Source organism: Spinacia oleracea, chromosome 1, assembly GCF_020520425.1.
Source record: "Spinacia oleracea cultivar Varoflay chromosome 1, BTI_SOV_V1, whole genome shotgun sequence".
Taxonomy (NCBI): domain Eukaryota; kingdom Viridiplantae; phylum Streptophyta; class Magnoliopsida; order Caryophyllales; family Amaranthaceae; genus Spinacia; species Spinacia oleracea.
The window spans coordinates 132201443-132215211 of record NC_079487.1 but is presented as its reverse complement, the minus strand read 5'-3'; the positions used below and the strand labels follow the sequence as shown (position 1 = coordinate 132215211).

The 13769-nt window shown below is 34.5% G+C and overlaps 2 protein-coding genes across 2 annotated transcripts; both read right to left on the bottom strand.

Annotated features, from left to right (window-relative positions):
• Positions 1-3054: 3054 nt before the first annotated feature.
• LOC110785548 (uncharacterized) lies at positions 3055-4355 on the bottom strand. The gene has a single exon (XM_056829186.1). It carries the CDS (start codon positions 4095-4097, stop codon positions 3441-3443), a length of 657 nt encoding a protein of 218 aa, XP_056685164.1. The 5' UTR covers positions 4098-4355; the 3' UTR covers positions 3055-3440.
• A 444-nt stretch (positions 4356-4799) lies between these two features.
• LOC110785547 (uncharacterized) lies at positions 4800-11102 on the bottom strand. Its single transcript, XM_021989998.2, has 9 exons — positions 11088-11102; positions 8337-8519; positions 7945-8170; positions 7637-7699; positions 7263-7399; positions 7126-7163; positions 6998-7040; positions 6193-6357; positions 4800-5335 (listed from the first exon to the last, which is right to left on the bottom strand). Exons 2-9 carry the CDS (start codon positions 8449-8451, stop codon positions 5157-5159), a joined length of 966 nt encoding a protein of 321 aa, XP_021845690.2. The 5' UTR covers positions 8452-8519; positions 11088-11102; the 3' UTR covers positions 4800-5156.
• Between the last annotated feature and the right edge of the window lie 2667 nt (positions 11103-13769).

Here is a 13769-nt window from a genome sequence, read left to right as displayed (position 1 = left end):
AGAGGAGAATGTGAAATAAGGGACTAAAAAGAGGCACTTAGCGTTTTTCAGTTTATTTGTGCTTTATTTCTTAGGCTTATTATTTGAGTAGGGTTAGAAAATTTGAAAGTTTGGTTTATTCAATTTTAGACTTTTCAGTCCAATTCAAACCATAAAACCAATTTTTAAAAAAGAATCTATAATTTTATTCATTTATAACTAGAGATGAGTAGGGTTGAAATTATTTATGGTCAAGCGTGAAAGTTAAAATATTGAAATTAGAAGTGAACCGAGGAAGTATTTTCCTCACGTTCAGTTTTCATTTTATATTTTCTAAAATAAAAAATTGATGAAGTTATCATCAATAATCACAATGCATACAACTCCACTGCTAGAAGACTAGCCTACCTTTTATTGTATCTTTCTTTTCAAAAAAAAAAAAAAAAAAAACTCCACTGCTTGAAATGAAAAGCTAACATCACTTTTAAAAGAATTGAACACACCAATGGCACAAGTGCACAACCACCGGCAAAACTGGCAAAGCCACATGGAGCAATTGAACGAGAAAGACGGACACTTAGACACTTAGAAAGTCTTTTATCGTTTTATAGAACTTATTCAAAACGTAGTTTATACTTTTCTGTAATTTAGAATTGAAGGGGTGGTCGTGTAGATCCAAGGACTCGAGGTGGACAAGAAAAATCACTGGGTTTGGAGCAAAAATTCTGGATTGGATTATCATGAGTAAGTGCTACCAAGTACCAATCAATTATTAACATATTTACAAGCCTTCATAATACATAAATTTAAACTTAGGTGGACATTACTGTATTCACTTATACAAGAACCTGCATTTGCTTATCTGATAATAGCGACTTAAGGAAAGATTAACCAAGAACAGGGACAACGACTAAACGCAATTCGACGTAAAGAGTGTTCCAGACCACTAAACCAAAAGACAACTGCATAACATCAACCAAAAAATTCCCAAGCAATATACATCTATGTTCTCAGAGCAAAGTTGCAATCATCATTTGTGTAAGTATCAACATTAAACAGGATAGCATGCCCCAGGTGGACTCTTCACCTTATCAAGTCTAATTTTTCTAGTATCTGGTCTGGTCTGGTCTGATCTAATTTCTCTGATCTAATTTAATAAGCAATAAGAATAAGGTGAAGAGAACAAAGCCTTGAGTATACTAAATATGAAAAATGTCAGATAAATATACGTACAAAAATATCATTGGATATTGGAAAGGCCTCATAGATCCTTTCATAAACAAAGAAACTCAGAAAAGCTCAAGAGGTTTAAATCCCGACACAATACGAGAGAGGTTAAGCAGTAAAGGTGGCCAAGAAAGAAAAAGGAAAGTATTTCCTTTGGAGCAATTCGAGCAAAAAAATTGTAACATATACACAGTAAGCATGAGTTTAATTCATGGCAGCATAGAATTCAAAACAGAGATGGAGACCCTGCCTCCTACTTAGGGCAGGCAGTCAAGGTGGCCAAGAAAAATATTTGGCCATTAAAGCGAAAATTCTGGGTAATCATGAGTGAAGTTCTACCAACCAAGTATTTTACAAGATCTCAAAACAGATAACTTAATCTAAGGTGGAAATTGACTAGTCATTTACACAAGAACCTGCAGTATGAAGAGGGGTCATGTAAAGGAGCAACCATCATAGAGCCAGCAAGAATAGTTTGAGCAGCAGTGCAGCATACCCAATGAGATACCCAAATTGGATTGAAAAATTACATCCAAAAATTTGGAATCACGTGGAACTGACGGCAAAAGGAAGAATATATTCAGAAAGTGGAGGACAATTTCATGGTCTTCGCTGAGGAAGAAGCTAGTGAGGGAGCTACCTGAGACGCAACTCATGAGTGACTACGATTCTATGACAAATTTCAAATTAAAAGAATAAACTTTGAGGGGAACTCAAATACTTTAAGTACATAAGATCGGTTAGCATGAAGAATAACCAAAAAAAGTAATTAACCACACCTAATGGACTCCCATGTCAGGCTCTTTATCCTAAGTTTCCTACTTGCTCACTTGATTTTTCTACCTACCAGCAGCTCTTTGCTATGACTTAGCATAGATAACAGACCCAAACAATATGATTATGGAGAATATGGACATAACGAGAGATTAACGGAAGAAGAAGGATGATTAGTGAAGAACAAGTAACAATATGATTGTGTTGATGCTAATCAAGGTGAAATGCATCGATAACAACCTAGCCAATCTTTTGAGAGGAATGGCACTCTCCCAAAGACTACTAATCACTTTCCACAATTCAACATGTCTTTCCCTTTCTCTAATGCACTCTCTATATATAGCACTTCTTCCGTAACTACCTCCCTTGCTTATTCCCCAAGCTACCTATTGTTCTAACTTATAAAGATACTCCCTAAGAAGCCCCTCTCCCTAAAGTATTGATTCATAGCACTTTTGAGAATGGTTCCTGATAGCTGAAGGCATGTATTATGAATTTATGCTAATAATTCCCCAAAACTACCCAACTTTCATAGAAATTTAGATAAACATACAAATATTTCTTACACATGCAGAGCGTTTACACTTGCTAGGTCACTAGTCACTACCCTGGTAAGAAAACAAGCCCCAAACTCTTAGGCTATGATATCAATAAATGCAAGTCCTTTATATGTTAACATTTCAATAAACTTTCTAAGACAGTTTGATATGCCCTCCAGATAGAGCATCAGTATCTCAAAAGCTGCAAGATTTACAACAAGAAACCAAATTTTGGTGCTCAAGAATGATCTACACATTCGACAAACCAAAAACATTATATGTTTGCAACATTCAAATTTCACCATAGAACATGTAAAGCTCCCTTCAACATCACAGCTGAAAGCCAAACAAAGTGTTCTTATATCCTTTTCAAACCCTCAGTAGTACTGACAGAAGCAATAGAACAATAGTTTACACAGTAAAATTATAAACTGAACAATGTATTAAGTACGAATCGTGAAGCAAAACCGTCATACTATTTCCAACATCACACAACCGCCACAAACACACAATAAGAATGAAATGACAAAAACACTAACAAAGAAAAACAACGAACATCAATCATCACTCGAATGATTTACATAATCAAAATATTCGAAACCTGATCATATTATGAAAGTTGAAGCAACTATAAACCTGATCCTTATTGAAAGGCTGTCAAAGAAACACAAACTTTGCAGAACCTCTGTCTATAACATCCTAAACCAGGCGAAAACATCAGGTATAGATAAACAACTACATTGTACATAAGTCAAATTTACCCTTCTAGTCAAACTTACAGCATTCAAATTCAATCAATTACTACTCAATGAAGATGCAGTAAACAAAGATAGCAGAACCTCCATAAGTTAATCAATGCCCAAAAAACTCATCTAATTCAAAAAGCCTACCTTTTGCAAATGAAACACAACAATTCCATCCTCATTCCATGATAACTTTAGCTCCAACAGCTTTCATCTTCTCAATAATCTGCTCAGCTTCCTCCTTAGGCACACCTTTCTTAAAAATCGAAGGTGTCTTCTCCACTAAATCCTTAGCTTCCTTCAACCCGTATTCAGTAACTGCCCTTATCTCCTTTATAACTTTAATCTTTGAAGCCGCCTCAAATGACTCCAACTTCAACTCAAACACAGTCTTCTCTTCCTTCTTCTCCTCCTGAGCAACGCCAGCAGGTGAATTCGCCGCCATTTGAGCTAGCCCGGCCGCTGCCCCAGGGTTCAACACCCCAATAATAGGAACCTCATCTTCTTTCATCCCCATTTTCTTCATCAAAACTGTACCTAACTCAGCTGCTTCTACCAATGTGAGAGATGAAACCTCATCAACCAGCCTAAAAACTCTGTCACTTGGTGGGCTTCGATGCGAGGTTGGATCGAATTTTGAAGGGTCGTAATCTGCTGGGAGTTTTCTGGGATCAAATTCAACTTCTTCAAATTCTTGTTCTTGGAGAGCAGGTTGAGCATAAGTGCGATAAACCCAGGTAGAATTTAGGGGTTTTGAAGAGATTAGAGATGAAATGTAGGGTTTTGGGAGGAACCCAGTTGGGAAATGCTGCCTCAATTTCAAGAACAAACTCATTGTTTGGTATCGTGCCAAATTGTAAGATCCGGAAAACCCTAATCCCTAAAATTGCAACCGTGGAGAGAGAAAATCGGTGGAAGGCAGCCGGAATATGGAATCAGAGGCGCTGTAACATTGGTTTAAGGAGGTGGGTTTTGTTAATTTAGCGCAGAGTGAAAGATCATAGATGGGGAGAAATGAAGAAGACGACGCCCAAAACCCTCCAAGATTTTGCTGCACTGCGGACTGTCCATGAAACTAACATATGGGGCCTTTTCCATTTTCCATGGAAAAATATTTTAAAATATCACTTAAATTTTCCATTTTCTTTGTAAAAAATTAAAAATATATTTAAAAAACCACCTACACAAGAAATCGGTCGTATTATTGATACTTAGTCTCGTTTTTAACGATTAAAAGTGATTTATTTTTAACTCTTACAACCTAACACGGGCTACTCATAACAATAAAAATTAAAAAGTCACAAATTACTCATTACAAAGATACAAAGTGACATACATAAACCCATACTAGACCCAATTCCAATCAGACCGAATAACTCAATTGACTCATGAAGTATAAATCGGCGAATGGTATACTCGTGCAACTTATTCAAATTCACACATCGTATGTAACTTAACATCGAAAGAAACACCCTCCAAGTTCAAGCTTCCAAGAAGCTTTGGAGCCAATGAAGAAATTGGGTTCTTAGTAATCGAATACAGTAAGCATTAGAGTTTTGTCAATAATATACCATGAAACTTTGGAGAAAGAACATACATAAAAGTTTGTTCTTGGATGGCTACAATGGGTTACAAGCTACAAACAACAACACAATCTTTGCTTTTTGCAAGGATAGAAGTAGGCTTTGTTTTCTACAAATATAAACATGATTGAAGCTCTTCATTCCCCAACACTCATCACTATCACTAATCTTCAGTCAACTCCGAGATAGTCAATACGTTCAAGGGTATGAAGAATCTGATAAAAAAAAAGACAGCAGCTTCTACTGGTGAAGGTTCTCCTGATGCAGCAGTGATCTTTTTGCCATCAGAAAAACCCGGGAAAATACTGAATCTAGCTACCATTTCCACTAGACACGGAATAATCTTTCACCATTAGGATTTCACCACATAACTTCTTGGGTACTTGTTCCAATGCTATGCCCTCTTGCCATGCCTGTCCAACCATAACCCCAGGCCCAAGATGACGAACATATATGACTACCTGATCATTGAAAGGCCATGGATGTTTTGCTGCAAATGGAAACAAGCACTGGTTTAGCATTGATTTTCCAACATGACAAACAAAGAAGAAACACCATGCATTGAGCAGTAAATGAGAGACCTATCCATCTCTAATAAAAATACCGAGGCACAGTTTCAAGGGCGTTGTACAATGTACATCAGGGTCCACAAGCAGAGTGTTCACTGTTCATTGGACACATCAGCATTTCTGCTCCATTTTACTTATTTAGACACCAAAACCATGAGTTTATTAAGAATGTGCTCGGGAAACTCTAATTGGAGTTAAAAGCAAACATTTCAAATACAATGCCAGAGTGGAAAGTGCATAAAAACGGATTTTGCAAAATGGCAAAGTGACTTGATTTAATAAAAGCTATGATAAGCTATCCTCAAGGCATTATGGTACTCATCAACATTACCCCAATAGTTTCGAATAGGCAGTAGGCTCCCACTCAAGGGAGAACAAATATTTGCACCTTTACCTTACAGTAGTAGAAGCATAGTAAACTTTTCGGTCCCATGGAATGGACGTTTCTGGAACTATAAGATACAGCAAACAGTGCCACTGTGACGCTGAACCCATAAAGTTTTGAAGGTAAGAGCAAATAGGTCAAATGCAAGCCCGCTTTCAATGAAAAGAATTAACTCATGTACATAACTCAACAAAACTTAGAAATGATGATGAAAGAAGGAAAGAATATGATTGATAGAAAATGCAATATAGAGAAAAACTAGATGTCCAACTATCAAAGTATGATGATCATGACACTGTGACATGCAAATAAAGCAGCGCAGCACCTTTCTTCCATTTTGGAGTTATATAATGGGTGAAATATTATTGCATATTTGAGAATTAGTAATCTCACCGGGCATTGGAAAACCTTCTGGATAATCATGAAGATCTAAGAGTCCATCCCCGAATTCATAAGCTAAATCACAAGGTTGTTCCGTAGGCATCACTTCATGAGCTTCTTTTACTGTAAAATACAGTGGACTGGAAGAAGTTGCCATTCGAGCTAGCAAAGACACACCTGCATTTGTTATACTTATTGTTATCGACAATTAAGATAACATTGCATCTGACAAGAAATTCATATAGGGTTGCAGGGGTACTGGGTACTCTGACAGCTATGAATTTGGCTGTGAACAATACATAAGTATCAATATGATGATGCATTGTGTGTGTGGAGTACTCCGTATATCTTTAGTTAGTTACCATACTTGTAGCCCTAGATTCTAGCCTTATGGCACACTTGTATACTTGTATGTTATTGACTACAATCAATAAGAAAACTGGCAATTAAAAACTGGAATGGTGAAACCTGGTGTCTCTATTATCTACTCCACTTTCTAAATATACGATCCATATTTTGAAAAGAAAAAAGAATTGGCATTGATACAAATGTGTCATCCATTCTAAATCATATTTTTGTTGTCTTTTTCCTTTTCTTTTTTTTTTTTTTTTTTGAGGGGGGGGGAGGGGAGTAGTAAATGATTATAATATTCTCAATTATTAGTTTTCAGTTATCACAGGACAGGATAGATTTAACAGAAAAGTGCAGCTCAAGCCTCAAGCAGACATATTGAACTGTTTTCACTTCGGTTAAGAAGGCAAATTAAAATTTTGCAAGTAAAAGGGAAATGTGAATAATCAAGGTAACAAAAGCTTACCCATTAGTCTTCCATAAATGCCTCCATCTTTGCGAAATAAAGCCTAGCATAATAGAATCATAAACCCTGGAATCAGAATTCAACAACACACAAAGTTTCGAACTAGTAAGACGGATAAGAGAGCTCACCTTCTGCAAATATTTGACTAATCCCATTGGCAATGGTCCTATTATACATTGTTCAAAAATTAACAGTCAAAAAATTCTCCCAAGTTACTCAACAGGAAACTACCCAACACATTAAACAGTTAAAGCCATATAGATACCTCCAGTATTACGGCAATTCCAGAATTCAAGTGTCAAGGCATCATTTTCACCAGCCACCAAATTAGAAGAGTTCAACTTAGCTAACTTTGCATCATTGTAGCGCCCACCAGCGACCTCCCAAGCTGCCGAAATAAGCCTGCATTTTAGTCAAAGGATTCAATCCAAATTCTTATGGACAAGAGCCTATGTAAGTTGGCGGAACACATAAGAGAAACAACATATGGACCTAGATTTATCCACAATGCAACATACTAAACTATAGCTCCTCAAAATGCTTCCACAAGCGCGAAGAATCTAACCCAACTGATCAAAAGATATCAACCAAAACAAAAAGTGGCAACAAAATTAGAGGCTGAATTCAGGCAAATAATACCTAGGATCCAGAAGGTATAGCAATCGATGTCGTCTTTCATCCGGGATTTCCGAAATTTTCTTCCTAGGAAATTGAACGAAAAGGAAACATAAAAGAGTTACCATATGCCTATTAAGAATTTCATAATGAACAACATTCATAAATTCAAACCATTATTTTCAAAATCAAATTCAGTCACTCCCTTTTGAGTCACACTTCAAACATAACATATCATCCAACTAAAATCATCAGTTGCATCAAAATAAACACTTCAACTAATCGCACTTACAACATTAATCAGTAAATTAGAAATAAATTATGCAAATTACCAGAGATATGAAGCAGGATTATAAGAAGAAGGGTCCAAAGGAATGAGTTCTTTAGGAGGGTCAAGAAATGTGACAATATCTTGCTCATCTAAGTAAACCTTTTTACCATCAGGTAGTATTTCAGAGGGTTTTTCATCCCACGACGTCGTTTTGAATGCCCTTGCTCCATTCACAGCCTTAATTGCAGCTTCAAATTTGTGTTTTTTGAACAATGGCAACCTCAGACCTAGTTAATTACAGAAGAAATAGAAAATAAAAATTATAAATTGCATAGAAAACACAATAATTAAAGTGGCAAAAATAACAAGTTACCCAAATTTTAAACAGCAGAAATTGCAAATTATCCAGAAATTAAATGGAAGAAAGAGGGGGCAGACAATTAAAGATGATACCTTTAGGGAAGAACTGAGGTTGGCAGTTGATGAATTGGCGGGAAACGGAAGAGGGGCTGCTGACGAACTGACAGTTGCAAGTTGAAGAAGAAGGAGGTGAGAGTATTGCTGCCATTTTCTGGGGGTCTAAATTTTGTTGAGGTTTTGTACATTTCTTTGCTGGGGTTTAAGATTGGAAATTAGCGCAAGTTGGATGGTGCAGGTGTGTGCACGTAGCTCTAGGTGCACCGGGATTAAAACGACCAACATTAAACACAAAACGCGCGTTTTCATTAAATTCCCAGAAAAAAGAACAATACCCTTGAACAAAAGAACAATTCCCCTAAACAAAAGAACATTAAAGGCTCTGTTCTTTTCAGTTATGCTTATCGCGCTTTTATTAGATTTGTGTTATTTTTGCGATATATATTCTTCTGGGTTTTAAGTTTTGAATTCAAACTGTGAAGAGGAGAGAGAAAGTGCAAACTAGGTTTTCTAAAATGGGTTTTAGAGAGAGAAATTCATGAAAATTCCCAAAAATTCGTTAATTTTTCTACTTCAACATCAAATTAAATGGATTCTTCTTCTTCAAATCTGAATTCTACAGTTGATAATCAGATTTTGGGAGGTAATTTTTCAATTTTGTAATAACAAATGGCATGTTTTGATGATTTTGATTTTGTAATAGTTGTGTTTTTGATGATTTTGACTATTTTGATGATTTTGATTTTGTAATAATCGTGTTTTGATGAATTTGATGATTTTAATGAATCAAATTATGTAATAACACACTGATTTCGTTGAAATCGTTGATTTTGAAGATTTTGATTATGTAATTACGTTTTTTTTCCAGAAAAGATTAGTTTTACGTATTAAAAGAACATATGCTCGAATGAAAAGAACAGTTACATTATGCTTGTATTAAAAGAACATTATAGTAGAAAAATAGACCATTTGCGTTTCATAATTTGTTCTTTTATTTTATTGTGTTCTTCTTTTCTATTATTTTCAATTTCATTTGCATTTCATAACTTGTTCTTTTTATTTTATTGTGTTATTTTTCTTGTTACCTTTTATTTATCCTTTGTTCTTTTGATTGCGTTCTTTTTCTTGTTTTTATACATATTAACCTATTATTTTTTCAGATATTATGAATAATGTGCTTGATAATTCATAACTGGATGATGAAAATGATGATTCCGAATCATATGTTATTGTGGGACAAAGTACTTGCCTTGTTCTTTTGGTCTCTATATTTGTTCTTTAAAACTTTTCATTTGTTCTTTTTATAATAAGCTGTTAAAAGAACAAAATAAAAACACGTGCACGGTTCTCATTATGCACTCTTTAACAATTTTTCTTTTCTCCTTCTCTGTTCTTCAATTCTTTGATTCTACTTCCTATTTGTTCATTTTCTATTTTTCAGCAACTGTATATATAATAATTGTACTTATGAGTCATAACCATTAGTCATTTTAGAAATACATTTTAGAGAGAGAGAGAGAGGAGAGGATTTATATTCTCTCAACATAAGAGAGATTTTTTGAGAGAGAAAGAGTGAGATGGTGAATGAAAGAGTAAAAAATACATTTTCTCCTTATTCTCTCTCTAAAATTCCTTCTAAATGTTTCTTGTTTGTTGAATATGAGTGAATTAAGAAAAACACTAGTTCAATGTTGATGCTCCTGATAAATGTTGATCAAGTGTTTAAGGTACGTTTCCTTGTTTTTTTCTCTAATGTTCTTTTCAGATTGTTATGTTCTTTTTCACAACTTTACTTTTACTGTGTCATCAACATAGTTTGTTCTTTTAAATCAACATAGTTTGTTCTTTTATATCAACGTACATAGATTGTTAAAAAAGAACATATAATGGTTTGAAAAGAACAAATACCACTTAAAAAAGAACATAGTCTGATTCGTGGTAAAAGAACAAAAATACTTTTAAAAAAAATATAGATTAATTTTTAATTGCATCAAAAAATCGTCGTTTTGTCTTTTTAATTAGAACATAAAATCGTTTGAATAGAACAAATAACACTTAATAAAAGAACATAGATCTGATGTGTGGGATAAAAACAAAAATACATTTAAATAAAAATATAGATCTAGTTTTAAGTGCATCAAAATATCGTCGTTTTCGTCTTTTTAATTAGAACATTAATTGGTTTGAAAAGAACAAATACAACTAATAAAAGAACATAGAGTTGTTGTTCTTTTCGTCCCTTTCATTATGTTCTTTTGTTTGATAAGGAAAAAGAAAATGCTGTTCTTTTTCATGTGTTCTGTTCTTTTTTCTTTTTTTGTTGTCGTTTTTTTTAGTTTTTGTTATTTTATTTTTCTTTTGATTCTGGTCTTTGTGTTTTGTAAAAAAGTTGTTGCTCTTTTTTTAATTATTTTGTGTTCTTTAACTTTTTTACAGTTTTTTAATATTTAATAATATTATCGATAATATGTTTTTTTTTGTTTTTCTATTGCATTTTTCACACGATGTTCTTTTTGAAAAGTAGTTGTTCTTTTTATAGTTATCACTTATCAGAGAGATAATATGTTATTTTCATTTTTGTATATTTTCTTTAGTTTTTTGACATTAGTGTTCTTTTCAGGTTTAGTTAATGTTCTTTTTGTTTACTCTAGTTCTTTCTGTTTAGTTTTTTATGTTCTTTTTCGTTTTTTTGTTTTTTGCGTTTTCTTTTAATGTTTTTGCGTTTTGGTGCAGGTGCACGTAGATCTACGTGCAGGCCCCTGCACCATCCACGCGTTGGGAAATTAGGATGCATGATTTGGGATTCTTAGTGAAACTGGGTTTAAACTTGGCCGAAATTGGCCCAACCGGAATAACTCCTGGCCCCTACTATTTGAATTGTATCCAAAATCGAATCACTTGATTTTTTAGGATCTGTTGTCCATCAATCTATCTATCTACTCCGTAACTATTACTATGAAATGACACGTGTTATGTGCCGGTGAGTCCTTAGTATTTTTTCCTTTTTTTTTGCCGAAAAGATTTCACCATATTTTAAAAAATAATTATATTCCTTTTTTAAAAAAAAGAAAATCATTCCTTATTAATTGATATCTTTTATCAATTTTTTTATTTGTATTGTATATTATTAAATATCCTTATATTATATTTGTTTTCAAAATATACTAATATAGCAACATACATTTTTTGTACTACGCAATATTATTTTTTACAATTTCATTTTTGAACAATCAATCAATAATTACACTACTTTAGTTTAAAATAATACCAAAAATATTACGTGTTCCTTCTTTGCGAGAGAATATTTGTGGCACATTTTTAACTACCAAGATCAATAACTATAACTATCAATCAATCCATCAATTACTATATACTTAAAGATACGCAAAACTCCCTAAAAAAAAAAAGACATGCAAACACTACAAGAAAGCGCTTGATTACCAACTGCATTTACCGACCGCCATAAAAATAGTCAGTAAAAAAAAATTATCGACCGGAAATAAACCACTCGGTAATTTACCGACCGAAAATGGAGCGGTCGCTAATTTTTAATTTTACCCACCACTTTTAAAGCAGTCGGTAATTTATCGACTGCTTTTTCTTGTATTCCGACTAAAGACCAGTTGGTAAAAATCCGACTATTTCCAAAACTCATTTAAAATTTTAATTACCGCCTATTTAGTATCTCCGACCATATAAGCGGTCGTTAATTCTTTAAAGAAAAAAAAAACTTGGGTACAATCTGCGACCAACTTCAAATCCTCATCAATTCGTACATTTCAAAAAAACAAAAAAACAAAAAGACACAAAACCCAGCGATTTGGGCTGGGCGACGACGACGCAGCTCCCAACCGGCCGACGCAGCTCTCAGCCGGCGACGACGCACCTCCCAACCGTTGATTCCGCCGCCGCCGCCACCCTAACAACCCGCCGCGCACGTCCCACCAAGCCCAGTCGCGCACGTCCCACCAAGCCCAGCCGCGCACAGTCCTTCCAGCCAGCTGCGCGCGTTGGCGCAAGCCTCCACCCAGCCGGACCACCTAGTCAGCCGCACACCCATCGACGATTTCCCACCCCAGGTAACCTTTGTTCTTAATTTTCATGATATAATGCTTCAATTTTTCAAACCCTAACTTTGTTGTTTATTTCAAATGTAGTTTTTCTCTATGAACTCTTTGAATAACCTTTTCTCTCTTCTAATTTTGTTGAATTAATGACTTATTATGGGTCAATTGCTTATTATAAATCTCTAGTTTGGTTTGTGAACTCTTAGATGTTGGAAAATAACTTTGTAAAAATGGGTCAATTGCTTATTATGGGTCAATTGCTTAAAAATGGGTAAAATAACTTGTTGTGGAGTAATTGAAACAGTTTATGGAGAGGTTTATGCCATGTTGAGTACTTGAGTCATGGGATGCAGTATGGGGAAACAGATGCTAGGACTTGCTTAACTTGGGTTCTCATCATTTCATGTTGATCAGTTGATTGTCTATTTGTCTATTTGATGTTCATGGCTCATAGAGGTTCGTCTTTTGTTTGTTTGCTCTTTCTGTAGAGAGTTTCTTGGTATGTTGAGTACTTCAGCATCACCTTCGACCTAGACTTAGCTACTACAAATTCCACCATTATTTTTGCCTCCCCTGCTGACAGGCTAAAGTCGTATCACCTTATCAAAAATAAACCTAAGTCCACTAGCTAGGTAGCAAGGGAAGTCAGGATCGAATCCACAGGGAAACAGTGTTCTTTCTACTATTAATCAACTAAACTAGACTATTGGAAAACAGGAATTAGTTGGTTTGTATGCTAAGACTACGACGATAATCAAACAATTAAGAATTCAGGAATTAAAGAATCTGGGGCATAGGTTCACCAACAAATAACAATCCAGGATGATAAACAAACATGACAATCAATAAAGCGAATAATTAGACTAGCATGCTCTCTCGAATCGATACTAATCATAGACTTAGAATTAACGGGCTCTCGCTACGTATTAATTCTAATTCCACCTATTGACACAAGTCTAAACATCAAATTGCATCTCTCGAATCTTAACTTGATATTGCTTAACTAAAACAATTAAACTTGTGCAAATATAATTGCATAGTAGAATAAACCAATCAATAGAAATCAATCACAATACCAACAATCACAATTACAATCATCCCTTCATAATTATTCATGGATCCCCAAACCCTAGAAAATAGAGTACTCACACATGATTGAAATAACTAAGGCAATATTAACCAATGAAAACATAATTATAGCAAAGAAATAAATCAAAATAAGAATCAATACCTAAATGAAGAACAATGAATAATGAAAGCTTGAATTTTGATTGAAAATAAAAACTAAGTCTTGCAACAAATTTGAGAGAAAACTAAGCTAAGGGAAATAAACTAAGTGTTTGACCATGAAAAATAAGGTGTCAACTAAAATATTGTTAGGTTATGATACATATGACATTTA